This window comes from Micromys minutus (genome assembly GCF_963924665.1).
Source record: "Micromys minutus genome assembly, chromosome: 13".
NCBI lineage: Eukaryota > Metazoa > Chordata > Mammalia > Rodentia > Muridae > Micromys > Micromys minutus.
In genome coordinates, this window is record NC_137982.1 from 47,793,257 (window position 1) to 47,813,861 (window position 20,605).

General features: G+C 44.7%; 2 protein-coding genes across 2 annotated transcripts in view; one reads left to right on the forward strand and one right to left on the reverse strand.

The window, feature by feature from the left end:
• AGPS (alkylglycerone phosphate synthase) overlaps positions 1-15,933 on the forward strand; it is a 107,450-nt gene extending 91,517 nt beyond the window's left edge. The window contains exon 20 of the mRNA XM_080928208.1: positions 15,897-15,933. Coding sequence (XP_080784334.1) covers positions 15,897-15,913 — 17 coding nt within the window. The 3' untranslated portion in view covers positions 15,914-15,933. The remainder of the gene's footprint in view (positions 1-15,896) is intronic.
• On the reverse strand, positions 6,484-8,478 carry LOC308429392 (intraflagellar transport protein 70B; the record flags this gene model as incomplete). The annotated part of the gene is made up of 1 exon (XM_080928190.1): positions 6,484-8,478. The coding sequence occupies one exon, from the start codon at positions 8,476-8,478 to the stop codon at positions 6,484-6,486; it is 1,995 nt and encodes a 664-aa protein (XP_080784316.1).
• Positions 15,934-20,605: the final 4,672 nt, after the last annotated feature.

A 20,605-nucleotide genomic window follows, 5' to 3' on the forward strand; every position in this document is an offset into this window, starting at 1 on the left:
TCGAGCCTGGGGGCAGGGTTTCTAGTCCTTGTACTATGTGTCCGTCATTTTTGTGTGCGATGGTGCCTTCAGAATAATGTGAATTTTGTTCCTGGACAACAACAAATCCTGTGAGAAGTAGTTGTGTTCTGTACAGCTTTGTTTTTTTGTTTGTTAGTTTTGGGTTTTGTTTTATTACTAGGCCTGTGAAATACTTTGCCTTGAAACATCTTGACTTGAATAATACCTTATCCTGAGTCTTCCTCCATAGCTGTACATGTTCTGCTGGTACTGTAGCAACCTTTTAGGAATTACATGTGGGTAACGTGTATGTCATTAGACTGCTGTAACTAATGCCTAGGGAACAGTTTTTCCGGTGATACTACAGTGGATGTGTGGTGGGGGGGGGACGGCGCTCCTGAGAGGCTCTGGTACATCCTCCAAGCTCACTGAGCCGTGCCTTTTGTTTCACGAGGGCTCAATGCAGAGTCTGGATGCCATGCGTTTAGTGTGTGTTCAGAACTTCTACCCACTGGTTTCTTTAGTCGTTCTAAAACGAAAATGCCCATGTGTATTTTTAAAGATGTGCTGGGAACAAATAAATCATTCCTGAAGCCAGTCATTGTCTGCAGAACTTTTTATTTCCTGTGATTTCATTTAAACCTTGCCAGTAGCATCCTCTCTCAGAAATGTTTCAGTGGTTACCAGCGCTGGTTATTCTAGTGGACTCAGGCTTGATTCCTAGCACCTACACGGAACTCACAACTGTCTCCAAGTCCAGACCCAGGGGGTCTGATGTGATTTTCAACCCCCATCCCCACCTGGGCACAACATACTTGTGGTACACAGACATCCATGGAGATAAAATACCCATATACACAAAGTAAATAAATGAAGAAAAAAAAGGTGTAAAGCAATTGGAGAATCCACATCAACCTTGGGGTTTCAGCATGTACCTGCACACACATACACATACTAAAAGAACCCTTAGGTGTGGACAAATGTCTAAAAGGCCACCTATTTACTGACAAGGCAGCACCCATTCACAGTGCCCTTACTAGTGATTAGAGTAGCAGACACGTTGGTGTTACTTTCGGGGACTTGTAATTAGGTCTCAACGCCTGAGACTAAAAGCATCAAATGGGTATAGTCTGCCAGAACAGAAGCTAGAGTCACCTGGGAAGAGGGAACCTTAATTGTGAAAGTGCTCTCACCTGATTGGCCTGTGGACAAAACTGTTGGTATTAGGAACTGCTCCCGCCCCCAGCAGCAGCACTGCCCACAGGTGACAGGGATCTGGCACATCCTCTGCCATGGAAAAGGCCAAACATTCCCAGTGTACACTAGTTCAGACACCCACCTGCACCTGGGGGCAAGTTATGTCACAGTCCACATAAAAGGCTGGCCCCCATCTCGCAGGCTCTCTTTCTCTTTCCCCTGTCAATTCATTAAACATCTCCCACATGGAACCCTGGTGGCCTAGTGTGGTTTGTCCAGACTGGAGCCCAACAAAAACTATGGTGCATTTTGTAAGTTGATTGATGTGGGAAGGTCCAGTTTAGCATGGGTATTTCCACCCCTAGGCTGGTGGTGCTGGCTGCTTACCATACGAAAGCAGGCTGAATGAGCCATGGAAAGGCAAGACCTCAAACAGCATTCTAGTGTGCATCTGCTCCTGCCTCCAGGTTTCTGCCCTGACTGCCCTCAGTGATGGCTTGTGATGTGGAACTGTAGGCCAAAGCTGTTTATCACAGCAACGGTAGCCATAGGAAAACGTCCAGCACACAACTATCATGTACAGGGTATCCTAAAGTGAGGCAAACCTGTCATGACAGTTCTGTGAGAGTTCCATCTGAGATGTCCCTCTAAGCCAGGCCTGCCACCCCTAGGGAGCAAGTGTCTTCTGTCCAGCAGCTATCTCACTGCAGATGAACCACTTCTGTTCTCCCCGGTACACCTGGCTTCTAGTGGTCTGCCTCTGGTGAATGGGGGTGTTTGCCTTCACAGATAGTGTACCATCCATGCTGTAGAGAGACCACATTCAAAGAGCAGCTGACTTGAATCCAGGTCCTTTGATACATGTGTAGCACCAAGAACTGATCTAACGGGCTGGAGAGATGGCTCAGCGGTTAAGAGCACTGACTGACTGCTCATCCAGAGGTCCTGAGTTCAATTCCCAGCAACCACATGGTGGCTCACAACCATCTGTAATGGAATCTGGTGCCCTCTTCTGGTGTGTCAGATGACAACTACAATGTACTCATATAATAAATATATCTATAAAAAGGGGGTGCTGATCTAACACTCATTGTCTGTAAATGCACGGAGATCCACTGCTTCTGCTTGCTGGAATGAAAGGTGTTTGCTGCTCCACCCTGACCCCCGTTATGTATTTTTTAGTAACTTTTTTTCTTCTTGATCACACCTCTGAAGTTACCTTAGATTTTAAGATGGATAAACACCTTTTGACAAGGCTCTGAAACTGTCCCTGATAAACAGCAAGTTTTGTTGGTCACACGTCTCAGAGGAGACTCACCACCATGCTTGGCGGAGTGATCTTAGAGGAGCCCAGTTGCTCTCCTTGGCTGATCTTTCCCAGACCCTTCTAGAATCAGAACCCAGAAAACAGCCCAGGAGACATCAGGCCTGAACCAGCGCCCGCTGTTTGTTACACTTCAAGCCGCTCCAGCCATTAAAATCTCAACTTGTTATCCCCATGAGGATGAACTTGGGGTCACAAGTTCCTTGTTCTCCCTGGCTTGACCATACCAATTAAAGATTTGTTTTCAGCCGTTCGCCACTCTGATTTATTTGTGTATTGTGGGTAACTGAGCCTAGACTGCTGTGGCTCCTGTAGTTGGAGCTTTTGCCTTAAAATTCTAATAGCATTGCTCAAATCCTATGTATTTGGAGACCCAGGACCATTATCATAGGTTTTATATCCAAGCCCTTTAAAACAGACTATGTCAGTATTAGAAAGAAGTCTCTTTTTAATTAAAATACTGAGTTTATTTCACATGTATATTTTTGTCTCCCTACCGTTTCCACATCTGACCACCACTATTAATTACTGTGTCCTATCATAACATTCCATACATACTTAAAACCAAGTACAGGGTGGTGTTTGATCCTTGAAAACTAAACGGGCATTTTAGACAACACATTCTTGGCAATTGAACCTGGACAACATTTATCAAACACAGTAGGGAAAGCTCTCGTTTTGCATAATAAAAAGGACAGCCAGAAATTAACTATTACACCAATGAAGTAAGACAGAATATTTCAAACTGTTTAAACCATTTAGAAAGAAGTCTTAAAACATCAAAGTTTTAGAAATATAGGGGAATCAGTTCCCTTTGTCAGTTTTTAGTACTACCATGTATGCTCAAGAAACACATAGTGCTTTGTGTCAGGTGAGGGAGGAATCTGGCATTGTAAAGTCATCCTAGAATTAAAACACAAGCTTCCACACAAGCACCCACAGCACATGCACACTTTCACTCACTATACATACATACATACATACATACATACATACATACATAAACAAATACATAAATAATTAAATGCAAAAAATTCCTTTGAATAAATACGCTAAAACTAAAAGTAAATATCACAGAAAGATTAAGAATGCCACTCTCCCCAAGCCTCTCCAGGCCTCAGCTCCAGGCTCCTGGCACCTGAGAATTTGTTGTCTCTGGAGAGCCAGGGTAAGAAAGGAGACAATTGCCTTGATTGAGCGTCATTCATTCCTTCACTGGGAGGTAGAGCAGGCAGAATTTCCAGACCGTATTACTAACCAGGAAATCCTAACTGCTCAGCTGCAAGGGCTAAAAAGCTCCTCTGAAAAGCTTTTTATGTTCTGAAAATTAAGTTCTGAGAATTAAGCCACTCAAACATGCAAACCACAAACAGCACCTGGATAAATAAACTGGCCAAATAAAGGCTGGCCTATTTGCAAAAGGGAATCTGGAGAACATTTGCTTTTTAGTGGCTAACATTACTTTATTTATTTATTTATTTAAGAAAAGAAGTTAAGAGGAAATAGGGAAAAATTAATGTTGATTGTTGAAAATAAGATTTCTGTTCATTTGCTTTCCAGTTCTTAAGGGGAGGTGAAAATTAAGAGGGACCAGAGCGACTTGCCCCAGCAGAAGTTATCAAAGAACGTTTTTGAGATATAGAATGCGCTGTGGGGTGCATTTTTTAGAGGCCACTAAACACTGATTCCCTTCCTGTGTGGGATCAAACTAACGCTGCCAAGTGACAGCAGCTCAGTTCATTGTTACAGATGCCTTCATCCCAAAGCACTAGACCAAGTTCATTGTTACAGATGCCTTCATCCCAAAGCACTAAGTTCATTGTTACAGATGCCTTCATTCCAAAGCACTAAGTTCATTGTTACAGATGCCTTCATCCCAAAGCACTGGACTACCCCATGAGTCATATTTTCTTTCCTAACAGAAATTGAGCACACAGGAGTTTGCTCTACTCAGGCACTGTGCTGAACCCACACGCCATAACTATGTGGCTGAACTGTCCCTAAAGGGGAAAGAAAAAAATATCATCTTCACATTATGGCAGAGCCTTTTTGTCTGCCAGTAGAAAGGAATTTGGTTGAACCTAAGAAACTGCTGAATATGTAGATAAGAATTTCATAATCAACAATAATATCAGGTTTAACCTGATAACTGTTTTTCTAACCCAGGTCAGATTGGTATTACATTTATGGAGAGACAGGAACAAGGGACTTGAGAAACAGGGATTTTGTTTTTGTAGGATTTAGAAAATAAACTAATTTGATTAGAATGACCAGAGATCTCAGCGGGAAGCCAGAAAAACTACTGGGAGTCATGGATTGAAATAATGAATGTATCAGTTTATATCCCAGGACTGACAGACTTTTCATCAGTTGTGGGAACAGGTTATTTTGGACAGGGTAATAGCAATGAAGCAAAATTTCTGTACCCAGGTCCCTAAAACAAGGAAACCACAGCGTACTCAAAATTGTACAGCCAAAGGTAGTAATTAATAACTGTTCTTCATGGCCCACAGAATGAACAAAGCAACGCTCATAGGGGCTCACAGATACTGAAGCGGCGGTCACAGAGCCTGCATGGGTCTGTGCTAAGTCCTTAGCAAATATGTTATGGTTGGTAGCGTGGTATTTTGGTGGGACTTGTAACAGTGGGGGTGGGGCATTTCTGACTATTTTGACTGCTCTTGGGACCCTTTTTCTCCTAGTGGGTTGCCTCGCTCAGCCCTGACCTGAGGCTTTGTGACTGGTCTTATCGTAACGTGTTATGCAGTGTTGGTTGAGATCCCTGGGGAGAGGAGTGAATCTGGGGGGAGACGCTTGCTTTTGCTACTGTGGGTTTTTCGTCTTCCCACCCTTTATCTCCCAGATTTCACCCTCTATCACTACATAGACGAGAGGGATAGAGAGGAGAAAAAGATCTCTGAATCTAATTCCTTTCTTGTTTCTTCTTTGAGCACTACTACTAACATACTGAACAGTCACCCACCCTGCCTATCAGGGCCCTACATTTATGTACCCTCTAAAAGTTCCCCAAATTCCAGATATCACTCTATCACAGAAACTGTCCGAGTCTGGTCAGAGCCTGAGGTGAACCATAGGCAGCTGCTGTGAATCCTGGGGTTAAAGAAAACCATGTTCTTTTAATATTCTTGTGTTTTTCAAAAGAAACCAAAATTCCAGAATTCTCACTACAGAGATGGGGAGTTGTGGGAAAAACTGGGAGGAGTGGAGGGAGTGGAATCAGGATGTAATGTATGAGAGAATTAAAAACAAAAATATCCTGAGTTCTCTGCTTACCTCTGGTTCTGGCTACTGTGAGAGATAAACGAAAATAAAGTACTTGAAAAACAGCAACAGTATAGTTGATCATAAATTCAGATCACTAACTCCTGGAGCTAAATACCACAGAGATTTTCTTTTCGCAGTAATTTATTTTGTAGTATTCATTAGTGTTGTAGTTATTAAGTGAATACACTGACTCTTGAAAACTAGGAAAACCATTTATTTCCTAAGAAATTTAATCTGGACAAAATATTATATCAATATTGGAAAACTGTCAAACACTCTAAATTCTCTATAAAATCATGGGAGTTGTGTAAAGAGAAAACACAATCCTTGGAATGGTTACAAAGACACTATGAACTAAGTTCTGAACTTAGTGTCCGGTTCCCAGATAACATAATAACAAAGGTCGTAAGATATATCAAAACCAGAAAATGGAGGAAACATGATAGTCACAATATCTTTCTCAGTTCTGAAAAGTTCAAAGTACCTTCTAAGGCCAGAGTTCTTATACAATCTCATTGGCAGGATCTAAAAGTGCAGGTTATACCTTATATTTCTTTTGTTACACGAAAGTGTACAATGTCTCACAAGTAGCAAATGCAAATCCCAAAGGATAGATACAGAAAAAACTGAAACTTTACATGTAAAGTCATCATGATAAAAGTCATTGCCAGCCATAATTACACATTCCACCCGATTATCTCATAAATCAGAGCCCTTAATTTTCTGGACTCATATGTGACTGTATTTTTTCCAATGTGCATCCTTTCTTCTTCCAAGGGCTGTTCTAGAACAGCTGGAATGTTTCTGCCATAAAGTTCACAGTGCTCTAGAAACTGCACACATTCTTGAATAACACTGTCCCTCAGCATGATCGTGTGCTTTGCCATGTTCTCCAGTAAGGACAGGAAGCATCTTTTGGCATAATACCACGTGTCAGTCCCTAGCTTTTTGTGGTAAGGTTCCAGGCTTTTGATGACCCGAGAGATGCCAAAGTCATAGTTTCCTTTGGCACAGTACAGGGTCCCTATCACCAAATTCACAATGCAAAGGTGGTAGATTTTCTTGTCTGGGTCACCATAAGAGAGCTGTTCCTCCTCCTTCTCAATCTTCCTCATCAGCTCCTCGGCTTCCTCGTTTTGACTTGTCATGATGTAGGAAACACAGAGGTTGGCTAACACAATAGCGCTGACACTCAGGATGTTGTCATAATTCTTCTTGACAATAGGTTCATAGAAACCAATGGCCTCTTTGTATTTGTTCTCCTGCATGAAAAGGACATGGGCCACATTCAGTTTCCACACATCATGGTCGTTACAGAATTCCACGGATTTGCGGAAGATCTTCTCCACCATTGGATAATTCTCAAAGTTCCAGTAGATTTTTGCCTGGGCCATCAGCACAGGGATATACTTCTCAAGGGTCTCGTCATATTCGCTCACAGCCTTTTTGGCAGATTCATCATCTCTACTTTGTCTTGCATCCTGTACTTGTATGGTGAGTCTCCGGAGCTGCTCAGTCAGCATGCCAGCCAGCCCGTCCAGTTTAATGAAAGCCTCTTCAGGAGCTGTCTGGCAGGTGATCATGGCATCCAAGAAGTCGTAGAGATAGGGTGTGAGGAACTTGTAGGTCAAGTGGGCATTTTCTGCTAGGACGTCAGCTGCCAGGTCAAAGTACTCATATTTACAGTAAAGCAGCAACAGGTTGCCAAAGGTCTCTGGGGGGAAGGGGTTCTGCTGGAGCAGAAACTGGAGCTTTTCAAAGCCCTCTGTGGGCTTGGCGTCCATGTTCATCAGAGCCTGGTTGTGCAGGGTCACAGGGTCCAACTCTTCCTCTGCTCTGGGTGGCATGTCAGTCAGGGCTTCCTGGGCTGCCTCATAGTTTCTCAGCTGGTACTCTATGGCTGCCTTGAGGTTGAAGGCTTCGACAAGAGCAGTCTGGTGAAGAACTATGGTGTTGCCAACACTGCGAACATCAATGCCTTCGGTGGTCATGCCCACACCTAGTTCTGGGTGTTGACGGATGCCCCGCTCAATGATGTCGGCGATGTGCTTCAAAGCAGGTGCATACTGCCGACTGCTGTAATAGGCCAAAGCCAAATTGTAGGAAAGGTCAGGCTGGAAGCCGGAAGCCTGCAGGGCCGCTAAGAACTTGGAGCAGGCAGCTTCATAGTGTCCCTCCTTGTAGAGCAGACAACCCAGGTTGATCTGACCATCATATTCATTCTCCCCTCCACTGTCTTCTCCAGCTTCCCCACTCAGCAGCTGCTCCACCAGGCTCCTGGCTCCTGGCAGGTCACCCTCACTGTACTTGATAGCAGCCTGGAGACGAAGGACTCGAGTCTGATAGGCGGGGCTGTCCAGGAGGAAGGCGACCCGGGTGGCCTCTGGATACAGGCAGGCTTTGTAGAGCGCCTGGGCCTGGTACAGGCGGTACTGCTCGAGCTCCGGGTGCATCTGGCTCAGTTGCTCATAGCACTCTGCAGCGAGCTCGAACTCCTGCAGGCGGTAGTAGCAGTAGGCCAGCAGCGACAGCCCTGCGCGGCTGCGGGGGCTCCTCTGCAGCTCTGCGCTCAGCAGCTGCGCGGCCTCTGAGTAGCGGGAGTCGCGGATGAGCCTGTACACCACCGCGGTGAACTCACCGTCGGGAATCTGCGAGCTGCTCAGCCCTGCCATATTCACTGGGTTGTTTTGCATCCTCGTTTCCAAGGCAATAGGCCAACCGGAAACGGAAGCTGTACTGCGGCAGCGATGCAACCGAAGTGTCTTGTTTTGAATAAAAGCGAAACACCGACACGGTTTAATCAATTTCTAGATTAGTTTGGAAACACTCTAGACTGTGAGGAAACAGTTTAGCCTGGACAGAAAATATCTCTAGGTAAGTTAGAAAGGTATACTCCATGTCCCAGCCTGCATCGCTTCCATTTTCGCCCTGAATCATGGGAAATGTAGTTTCTACTCTTTGACATGTTCTGGTGATTGGGCATCTTTGCCTTTCTTCTGGGATAGGGATCCTGTGCTTGTTTGTATTGCTTCGCTTGCTTCTTTGTTGATACTGAAGTAAAGTTTGCTGGTGAAAGTCCCCCGCGATGCGGAGAATTCGCTGTTACATGACGTTTCGAGTTGCTTAGCGATAGTGTCGTGATGGGAATGCGTCAGGATGTAATCAGCCTTCTATGGATTCCAGGAATTCTCGTATATTCTTGCCAGCTGCTCTGAAGCCCACTTTCTGAGAACGTTATTAAGTAAGGACCGGCAGTTCGTATTTTATTGTTTCGAGAAGTGACAATAGGGGAAAAAAGAGTCTGCTCTGCAATTGGTGCTGTTTTAGATTTAAGTACCCCTAACCTTTTTTTTTCTTAAATGACAGCTGTTATGAACGTAAATTGGTGCTTGAATTGATGAAGCACATGGCTTTGGCCTTCTTCTTCAAGGTGAAACCACAAAGCTAACACATTCCCCTCTCTTATGTGTTATTTTTCTCGCCCTCTAATCTCTACCAAACACCACTGTGAATTTTTCCACGACCTAATCAGTCCGTGCTTCTCAAACTTCTAACCTTGTTTTCATGTATGATTCAGCTAGTTATGATAGAAAGGCATTGCCAACCCTTCCCATACTCGGACTCTTAGTTCAAAGCTCTCCGGGCAGTTACCTTACTCTCTTCCCTTTCTCCTCTCCTTAGAATGGGCCTAACAGCATGCCTGTCTCTCTCTTTGCCCCTACTACCTTCCTAATTTCCCTCCACGTGCCCTGAATAAGCTCTGTTCTATACTATACCATCAAGTGGCTGGTCCCTCAGTGGGAAGGGACGTCTCAACATGGACCCGCTGAAGCACCCCAGTACCTCACCACACCTCCATAGAACATACCCCACTCTCTATTTTTTTTTTATAAACACTCCCCCATGCTGGCCTGGTTGACTCTTGTTCTTTGAAAACAATATCCAAAGACTCAATGTTTTAAAATCCTTACACGTTAAGCTATTACTTTGGGTAAGCTACTATTAAATAAAGCTGAGAGAACCCAGGGACAGAGATGGCCTGTCACATCTTTAGTTTTTCTCTCAGGTTGCCAAACTATTTTCATATCATGAGAACATCCACTTTCAAATGACTTCTCAAAATTCACACACACACACACACACACACACACACACACACACACTGAAAAGACTCTGCTCTCCCCTAGTTTTCCAGGTTATCTACAGGAATTATCTAGAGCAGATGTTCTCAATCTCTGGATTCTGAGCCCTTTGGGGACTGTGCTAGCTGGTGTGTACATCAACTAGAAACACGCTGAAGTTATCACAGAGAAAGGAGCCTCAGTTGAGGAAATGCCTCCATGAGGTCCAGCTGTAAGGCATTTTCTCAACTAGTGATCAAGGGGGGAGGGCCCAGCCCATTGTGGGTGGTGCCATCACTGGGCTGGTAGACCTGGGTTCTATAAGAAAGCAGGCTGAGCAAGCCAGGGGAAGCAAGCCAGTCAGTAACATCTCTCCATGGCCTCTGCAACATCTCCTGCTTCCTGACCTGCTTGAGTTCCAGTCCTGACTTCCTTTGGTGATGAACAGCAATGTGGAAGTGTAAGCTGAATGAACCCTTTCCTCCCCAACTTGTTTCTTGGTCATGATGTTTGTGCAGAAATAGAAACCCTGACTAAGACAGGGGTCAAATGATATTTCACAGGGTAGTTACCTAAGACCATCAGAAAAACCCAGATATTTACAATTAATAACCATAGCAAAATTACAGTTATGAAGTTGCAGCAAAAATAGTTTTCTGGTTGGGGAGTCACCCCAACGTGAGGAACCTTATTAAAGGGTATCAGCCTTAGGAAGGTTGGAAACACCCATCTAGAGTTATCTTTGCATTTGGTGCTTATTCATGAGCATAGTAGCTGACGTGGGCAGGTGGGGGTTCTGTGTCCTCCTTACCTCCTGGGAAGCAGCTCTACCGTCTTGGATAAAGAGGAGCAGGGCATTTGGCTTAGGCATATTGTGGACAGGGTCATTTTCAAAATGCAGTGAGTGCTCCAGTCCCACTATGAAACTGGTATGACTGTCACTACTGTGTGACAGGCCCACTTCCATTCAGTCTTTGATAGGCAGCTGGGGGGGGGAACAGATTACTTTTTCTAGGGAGCTGGGGTGGTGAAAGGAGACCCTGTAACGATCGAAATTCTAGAAAGCCATAAACTAGGTGGAATATTAGGATATATCACAAGAGATCATTTTGTTTACAATGGAGTTTTGAGAAGGTAAACGTGTATGTAATAGCCATTCCCAGCAACGAGAAAACATGTGGTGTTTGCAATAAATGATTTAGTACCTTACTGAAAGGAATTAGGCGTCCAGGAAATGGCTCGGGGCTTGAGGTAGATTTTTCTGAATTTCATGTAGAAGAATTTCATGCAGGCAGAAGGTGGCTGGTGGGGTTGGTGTTTGGTTCTTAACGTATTAATGTTTCTGACTGCCGAACTACAAGATTAATCCCGTGTGTGTTGTATTTGGCAGTCACGGATATAACCACTCGTGAATGGTTGCCTCTTTGTTCTGTGAAGCCAATAACTCAGTAATGGAACGGATGCTCATTATCATTTTAACCACATTCACGCTGACCCATCTTCTCTGACCAAAGGACATCTTTTGCAGCCATTTTTAGACTTGTCATTTCTTCTCCTGTGCCCTCCAGATTGCTTTCCTTCAGGATGGTCAACTTGTTCTTGCTTTCTTTGCAAATCTGGTTACTTACCCCTAAGCATCCACCAATGATGTTGTGACTGACTTTCCCTGACCCTCACACCTCCAGTTTCCCAAGCTTCCAGAGAGCAATGTAGCCCTGCCATGGTGGAGTTTATGCCCAACTTGATAGTATCTCAGGATCTGTAATCTAAGATTACGAGCCATGATTAGGGTCTTTGCCTATAAGGAACTTCATTGACTGAGTTCTTTGAAGTAGGAAGCCCCACACTAAAAATGAGTGGTACCCACTGCACCCGAACTTTCGTACCAAAGAGGAAGCTGGCTGGACACAGTCAGCGGTCAATTGTTTCAAGTCCCTGCTGTCATGGCTTTCTCAACGGTGGGCTGTACGGTTGAGTCGTGGGAAGAAAGAAATCCTTCCTTACGTTGCTTTTGTCTGGGTATTTTGTCACTGTACAGATAGGTGGGGGAACAACTACGACAAATCTCCATCCTCCACAGGCAGGGGATAAAATAGGGAGATACTTCGGAGAAGGTAGCCTAACAGAAGAAAGGCGGAAAGTTTGAAAATTAGGTATACTGCAGGATTGTATACAAAAAACGTTCACCTTATATTTTATGGGAAACTGATGCAGCTGAGTTTGGACGTCACTGGAATTCCTTTAGCTGCAGTTTATGTTTGGTGCTGAGGTGGGGGTGCTGAGGTTATCTCATACCTGCATCAGGACTCATTAAACTTTCGCAGTGCAATGAACAGCTGACCCACCTGCTTTCTTTCGGGGCAAATTATCTCGAGAGACTGAATTAAGTTCTGAGAACATGAGCCAATAAACCAAAGCAATAAATTCAGCTTTAATAAAAATGAAACAGGTTCCCCTTGTCTCACTTTAAGCTACAACTTTATTAAGCAGGTTTATGTTACATGTATTTTATTAAGCACATTGGTAATAACTTGTTTTTGAACTGACAACTACTTTCTATTGTTTGTCTCTGACTCTGGAGGACTTAGAACGTTCTTAAAAACAGCTGAAAAGCGTGGTTGTGAATGTCAGGCAGTAGAAAAGCGAAGTGAAGGTTCTGACTTGGTACAATTTAGCCGGCTTAGTTTTAGAGAGCTGTGGACTTTTGGGGTTGGGGTCCCGGGACTACATTTTATTCTTCTGACTTGGCAGGTAGGGAGTGAGGATAAGGAACTACTTTCTGGCCTAGTGATCAATTTTCCCCAAAGCTTTAAGATGATGTAACTAGCAATATCGTTTAGCAATGCAGTAAGGCAGCTACATTTTCACAATTTAAATTTTTATTTTATTTTATATGTTTGGCTGTTTTGCCTGCAATTTCTATATAGCTAATGTCCCGGCACTGAAGTAACAGACAGTTGTGAGCTGCCCCGTGAGGACTGGAGACATGTTTGTATGAAACATCATTCATTGTTTATTGAAAACTCAGTTTTAACCAGGCATCTTAAATTCCTGGTTTAAATTTTAAACCAGGCAGCCTTCCTTTACTCCAGTATTTCATGATCAGATTTGGAATTCTTGATTTCTCCCATATCTTGCTGCTCCGGCTATAGCCAATCTTTAGGTCTTGTATCTTAAGTACATGGAAGGCAATTTTCCCTTACTTTCTCCTGAACACCATTATCTCAGGGGCCAAGAAGGAAAAATGGTGGAAAGAGAGCTGTATATGAGAATTGTTTTGTTATTTTTAGCCATAAAAAGTCCACGTCTTATCTTGGGTAGTACATAAAGTGGGAACGTGACTGTTCCAAGGTGTGCTTTCGGGGAAGCTTTCCCTAGGTATGAGAGAGCACAGCCGGAGGAGATATAAGTATCGAGTCTACGAGGCCAGCAGAGTGAGCAATGACGGAGGGGGAACAGGAGGGGGATGAAGAGAGGAAGACAGCGGGGAGGAGGAACACAGGGAAACAGAGGAGGGTGAGGAGAAAGAAATGAAAAAGAAAGAAAGAGAGAGAGAAGAAAGGAAGGAAGGAAGGAAGGAAGAAAAAGAAAGAAAAAGAAAGAAAGAAATAAAGAAAGAAAGGAAGGAAGGAAGGAAGGAAGGAAGGAAGAAAAGCAGAAACAAGGGAAGGAAAGAAAAGGGTCCCAGCAAAAATTTGACATGAGCAAAATGTCAGGATTATATAGGAAGGAGAAGCTGGGTGCTGGGAAGCCTGTGAGCTGGAGAAGTTTGGGGTGGGGTGAGAAGAAATGAGAGGAGCCTCTGGTACTGGGTGAGCCTGAAGGCCAGCTGGAAGTCGGGTATGCTAATGGACACCACAGTTAGCCATTTGTCCTGAGATTCTTTTGGATCTGACTGGATTTGTAAACAAACAAACAAACCATGGCTACTGTGTCCCGATCTGAGGGTCTACCCATCTTCTCTTTCTGCGGAATGGACGGACATTCATTTCAGCTCAGCAGAGTGATTCCAGTCATCCAACCTGAAACCTTGGTGAGGTTTGTGGAGGTAAAATCTGCCAGCCCTGGGTGGCCTCACAAGAGGCAGATTCATTTGTTGGGTGGCCATTTTAAAACCTACCACATACATTATTTTTTATGGCAACTAAACAGTTGGAGGAATCTAAGAGGTGAGAGTGCAGTAAAACCTTTCGTAATATACCGTGTGTAAAACCGTCTTCTCCCATCCCTGGAAGTGAGAAGCCACAGCAACATGTTGCCATGTGGTTTTCTTACCACAAAGAAAAACAAAGCCTGTTTGAGACAGCTAGATTCCCTGAGGAAGGAATCTTTTTGTCCTTATAGGCTTGGGCTCCAGACTGAGGAAGGAAGGTGTCATGTATGATAGAGCAACAGCCAGACAGAGGCAGGAGAGAGAGGCCTCCCTGGTCAGTGACCCCTGAGGCACTGTCCTGCCTCCTCAACCCCTACGACACTCTTGGGAGTTATTCTTAAGGAAGTAAACAGGGAAAGGTATTGTGATACTATGTCTCCAAACAAAAGGGTGTGTAGGCCCATAAGCCAGAAAAGAATTTCACAGGGGAAAGGCTTCAGGGGTTAGGAATATTAGGAACATTATGGTGCCTTTTATGTTATTTAATGAGTCATTCTCATGGAACACCTGACATTTAGAATACTGAAAGAAACCTTTTCATTAAATTAAATACTTCTAAGAGTTTCACGGCACACTCTCTCTCGCCTGTGTGTGCACTGGGGCCGTAAGGACATCTAGCCATGTAAGAGCCTCCAGAACCATTCTAATTTTTAAACAGCCTCTAGGCCAATGTATGTTTTGAGTTCCTCTGTTGAGCTGGAAGATGGAACAGTAAATGCTTCTCTCTTGGTGAGTGTTGGAAGTTTATTTTAGAGACTTCTACCACTCAAATTTATGTCTTTCCCCACAGCCGCTAATGAAGTTAGCATGCTATTTGATTCTGTTTTCTACTTGGTCGTTTTCAAATTGGAGACTCAGGACATTGTAGGTGGCATAAAAGACATGCTTGGAGCAGTCTACAGAGAAAGGTCAGAATGGATATTAGCAGCCATATCTCATATGGTGGGCACGTTGTCGCTGAAGGTGACAATCAGCAGCAATGGTTAAAGCAAAGAGTTGAGGCAGGAGAGATGGCTCAGCGGTTAAGAGCCTTGACTGCCCTTCCAGAGGTCCTGAGTTCAGTTCCCAGCAACCACACAGTAGCTCACAACCATCTGTTATGGGATCTGATGCCCTCTTCTAGTGTGTCTGAAGACAGCTGCAGCGTACTCATATATAATAAGTAAATAATTCTTTAGAAACTATATGATTTGGGACCAGTTATTTATCTACTTCAGCTTTCCTCCTGACTCTGGGTTCATGGCAGGGGTAGGTACAAAGGTTGGGTGGTTTGTTTGGAGTCAGAAATGGTGTGGGCACAAGACAGAGTTACCCCATGGAGGCTGCAGTGGAATGTGACGTGTGTGGATGGTTGCCATCGTCACTGTTAAAAGATCTAGCATTATAGAAGGCATTTATGGTGTACTTCGTAAGTGCTGTTTCTGCCACACAAGAGGCTAGGGATCTGTCTGTGAATAATGGCCAGTTCTCGTTTAAGGTGTCCCCTCCCAGCACATTGAGAAGCACAGGGTTGCACATCATAGTCACACGGTGTGATAACATGGGATGCAGTGAGAACACACCCATGGTACGTGTGACTATGACCCTCAGCATAGGTAGCTTTTAAGTCCAGCTTGCGGAAGTGCGGGCGGAATGTGTGTCCCTCAAATCCACATTCAGACCTGACCCCCCACCGTGATGCTGCCAGCAATAGCATCTTTAGACGGTCATTAAGAGTTAAGTGAGGTGATGAGGGGAAGAAGACATGAGGACACACAAGTGACAAATAAGGAATAGTGTCCTCCCCTAAAAATTATCTTTTTGTTGTTGTTTTTAGCATCTGTGGTGACTTGAATATGCTTGGTCAAGGGAGTGGCACTATTAGGAGGTGTGGCCTTGTTGGAGTAGGTGTGTCACTGTGGACATGGGCTTTAAGACCTTTGTCCTAACTGCCTGGAAGCCAGTCTTCTCCTAGCAGCCTTCAGATGAAGATGTAGAACCCTCAGCTCCTCCTGCACCATACCTGCCTGGATGCTGCCATGCTCCCACCTTGGTGATAATGGACTGAACCTCTGAACCTGTCAGCCAGCCCCAATTAAATGTCCTTTATAAGAGTTGCCTTGGTCATGGTGTCTGATTGCAGCAGTGAAACCCAAATGTGGACAGCATCTTAATTCAGGACTTCCACCCTCCAGAGTATGACAAACACCATTGCTTTAGGCACCTGGTTTGTGCTACTTTGTTGTAGCATTCTGAAGTAAAACAAATGGGATTTCCTTTAAAGAGACCATCATTTGGAAAACCCCAGAGATAAGACTCAGTCAAAGAGCTCTATGCTGTTGTAGGTTTAGATTTGTCAAAATCTACTTGAATTAGAGTTCTTAAATGCTTCAACCTCCCTTCTAGCCCACTGAGGTAACAGAGAAAGAAGGTTAATAGGAAAAGGGGGTTGTGGATCTGTTTAGAAGTAGTCCTTTGGGGTGATTCCAGTCTTCATTGTCAGAATATCAGCAGTCCAGTCCAAGAGCAAACACTAAACACAGTCAGTAGCAGCAGCTCCATCCAGCAGAAATTGCAAGCCTCCGACAAATTGGCACTGGCGGAATCAGCAAGAATCAGCTGGAATACAAAGAGAAGTTCTTTGGTGTGTTTCTCTCTACAAAGTGAATGCCAGCAAAGACCAGCGAAGCGCTGCAAGGCAGAGCAATGCAAATGCAAAAGGGTCCTCACTGTCTGTGGGGTTGGATTCATGCTCTTTCTAAACATCATGTGCCCTCTCAAGCATCTGCTCCAGCAAAATATCCCCTTACAAGACAGCTTCCAGAGAAACAGCACATGACACAGCTGAGTTTCCAAAGAAACCAGGGACGTCCACTTCAGCTGTCACCAAGGATTCGAAGGCAAGCCGATGACAGATCCGATGGGAGACACATGACACCGAGGTCTTTGAATACGGTTCCTAGAGAGATGGTCTCTGCTGCACACAGTTCTTCCAGTGGACACTTGAGATGATGGAATGTCCCTCCAGAGCTTTGTGAGCATGTTCCAAGGGTTGAGACAGGCAGAAAGAAGGGATTTCTAGGCCAGTGCTGTCAGCTTGCTGCCGAGAAAAGATGAGAATCTCTGAAAAATGTAGCTTCCTCCTGGTCGTGCTATTAGGCAGACACGGAGTTCAGCTCCCAAATTCATACGAACTGTCTCAATTCCTTCTCTGATGCTGTGACCAATACTGCCACAAAAGCAACATTTAACTTAAAGGAGAAAGGGTTTCTTGGGCTTACATTCCAGGTTATAGTTCATCATGGCAGGCAAGTCACAGTGGAATTGGAGAGAACTGTTCACATGACATCCGCAGTCAAGAGCAGAGGGCAATAAACTAATGCATGCCTGCTAGGACTCTGCCTTCTCTATCCATATGATCCAGGGTGCCCTGAAAGGGAGCAGTCACACCCACAATCTCTTCCTGGGGCAGAAGAGATGGCGCAGCAGTTAAGAGCACTGGCTGCTCTTTCAGAGGTCTTGGGTTCAATTCCCAGCACCCACATGGTGGTTCACAACTGTCTTGAAACTCTAGTTCCAGGAGATCTAATGTCTTCTTCTGAGGTTCTTGGCCCTAGGCACACATGCAGGTCTGCTAGGTATCAAGTTGACAGTTTTTCTAACCATCACAGAAACAGGATAATGACCCTGAGGGTTGGCAACAAACACAGCTGCTCCAGTGGCAGTAAAGCTTGGTGTCTAACACTCATGCAGATCTCATTCCAGAGAAAGAAGACACAGCATTGGCTCCCCTGACTTGGAAAATAGCCGTGGGAGCTGAGTCAAAACCTGCAGGGTCCTTTCTATTGAGCATCATTTGATGGATTTTTTTTTTTCTTCTTCTCCAAACTGCTTTCATCCCAGATTTTCCTCACCTTCACATTTTCTCAAAAGAGGGAAGAAAAACAGCAGAGGCTCCTTCATTCCCTAACTTTGTCTAATTTCATCACTTAAGGTCCAAAGATGCTGCGGTGAAAGACTATCCTCTGCAGGACGCGTCTTTATGCACACTGTGGAGCAAGCGATCCCGTCTGTCAGCATGGCAGAGGGAGTTTGGGGCTAAGCAAAGCTGCTCTCTCTGCTCCCACACAGTGTTTGAAAGGACACCAGTTCCCAGCACAACCCCTTTGGGAGGTTGAGTGGTCCTTTCATTCATGGGGATCACCTAAGACCACTAGAAAACATTTATATTTTGAGTTTTAAGGGTAGCAAAATTATAGTTATGAAGTTGGAACAAAAAATTTATGGAGCTGGAGAGATGGCTCAGTGGTTAAGAGCACTGACTGCTCCTCCAGAGGTCCTGAGTTCAAATCCCAGCACCCACATGGTGGCTCACAACCGTCTGTAATGAAATCCAGTGCCCTCTTCTGATGTGTCTGAGGACAATAACAGTATACTTACAGAAAACAAATAAATAAATCCTAAAAAAATTATGGTCGGGCGTCACCACAACATGAGGAACTGTATGGAAAGGGTCACAGTGTTAGGAAGGTTGAGAACCACTGGACAACTGAGTCTTTCCCACAGTCTAGACCGGAGTGGATGCAGTGGTCAGATGATAAAGTGCCGAATGCTGGAGAGTGGAGCCATTTGAGAAGTAACCTGGGACCACCGGGCTGCCCGCGGCTCCTTTTCTCCCCTTGCAGCGAGCTGGCCTTTGTGGGAAAACAGTTATCGTAAACCACAGAGAGCAATGCAGGTAAATCCAAGTGGGCACTCTAAAGTGTTTAGAAATCCATCTCTAAGCACAGAACCAGAGATTTCGATTGCCCCTCCGTCTTGACTATTCCTATGTAGCCAAGCCCACACCACATTTCCCCCCTGTGTCCTCTGTCTGAATTACTCTGTGATCACACAGTGCCTGGGACTTTTGTCGTTCTTGTTTCCCCCTCTGGTGTCAAATACATTCATCTCCCTTCACAACATTAGCAGAAGAGTTTAGTTCAAGTTACCCATTGAGTACAGAAGCCTGGATGGGTGGCCTTCGCGCATCTACCACCGGCTGATCTACAGTAACCGTCCCTTGCCTGTCCGCCAAAGCCCTCCTCAGTCCCGCCCAAATCAACGTGGCCAGCCACTTCACCCACTGCATGGTGTCTCTGCCCTTCCCCACGCTGTGTGTCTGCTCTGCCGCCTTGCCCCTCACCTCGTGTCCAGCCCACTCCGTCCACACTGAGAAGTCTGCTTTTATATTCCCCAGACTGGAAAAGTTAGCGTTCCTGTTCTGGGCGTTCCATGATCACTAGTCAGCCTGGGAAATCTGTCTTTGCAAGGATGTGCACAGCGGCAGTCGGAAGAACAAAGAACAGAACACTGAATAAATGTCCATCAAGAGTGGGGGGTAAACAAGTCACTGTGCCTTCTGCACCACCAGGATCATGCATTGGATGAAAAACTTCCCTTTCCTTAAGACCCTGGTAACTACTGCTTTTTTTTTTTTTTTTTTTTTTTTTTTAATCTGCCTCTATGAATCTTGATTTCCCAGAATCCCAAGTAACAAGAAGAGTAAAGCCCATGGCCCTTTTTGATTGGCTTCTTTCATTTAGCAATATCATTTAAAGTTTTTCAGGGTCCACTGGTGGCTCGACAGCTCTCTTCTAGCACCAAATATTATCCCATTGCCTGGCTGCGGCAGAGCCTTTCCAATAAAAACGAAGGCCGCTTTCATTGTTCCTGTCTATGAGTAAAGTTCTACAGACATCCATGCGCAGGCTTGTGTGTGGACGTGTCTCAGACTTCTTCGGATGGTGAACTAAAAAGTTCTGCTGTTGGAGCATGTAGTCATTTGATATTTACTTTTTTATGTTTGTCAATAAAACTGCCTCCAGAAATATCCGTACCATTGTTCATCCCCAGCAGTGTCAGGGCAGAGTCCTTCTTGCTCTAATGGAGTAGCTGCTTTGAGTTTCAGCCATTCAGATATGTGTTTAGGTAACTATTTTTAAAGGTATGCATTACCCAATAGTGAATATGTGGGTATGACTCCAAGTTCATTAATATCACCCCCACATCGTATTTTTCTGGAGTGTTGTGTATGTGCTTATATGTGGGCACACATGGATGTGTGTGTAAGCCACAGGCCTAAGTCTAAGTCTGGCATCGTCCTTAGTCATGCTCTACCTTATTTTATGAGGTAAGGTCTCTCACTGAACCTAGAGTTCACTGATTTGGCTAGACTGGCTGGCCAAGGCACTCCGGGGTCTACTTGTCTCTACGTCCACGGGGCTTCAATGACAGGTCCGTGTTACTGTAGCTGGCTTTTTTATGTGGATGCTAAAGATTCAATGCTGCACTCTACTGACAGGTCCTACCCTGGGACTGAACCAAAGAATTTAAGAAAACAAAAGTCCCTAAATGTCAAAACCCACAATGCTCTGGGGCCACATCTAATTAACTTACGGCCTCTGATGTCATTTCCCCAGCCCCGCCTCCATTCTTTAGCAGATGTGTTATAACTTCTGAAGTCTCCTAGTCTTTCATAGTTTTAACCTATGCTTGGCTTTCTGC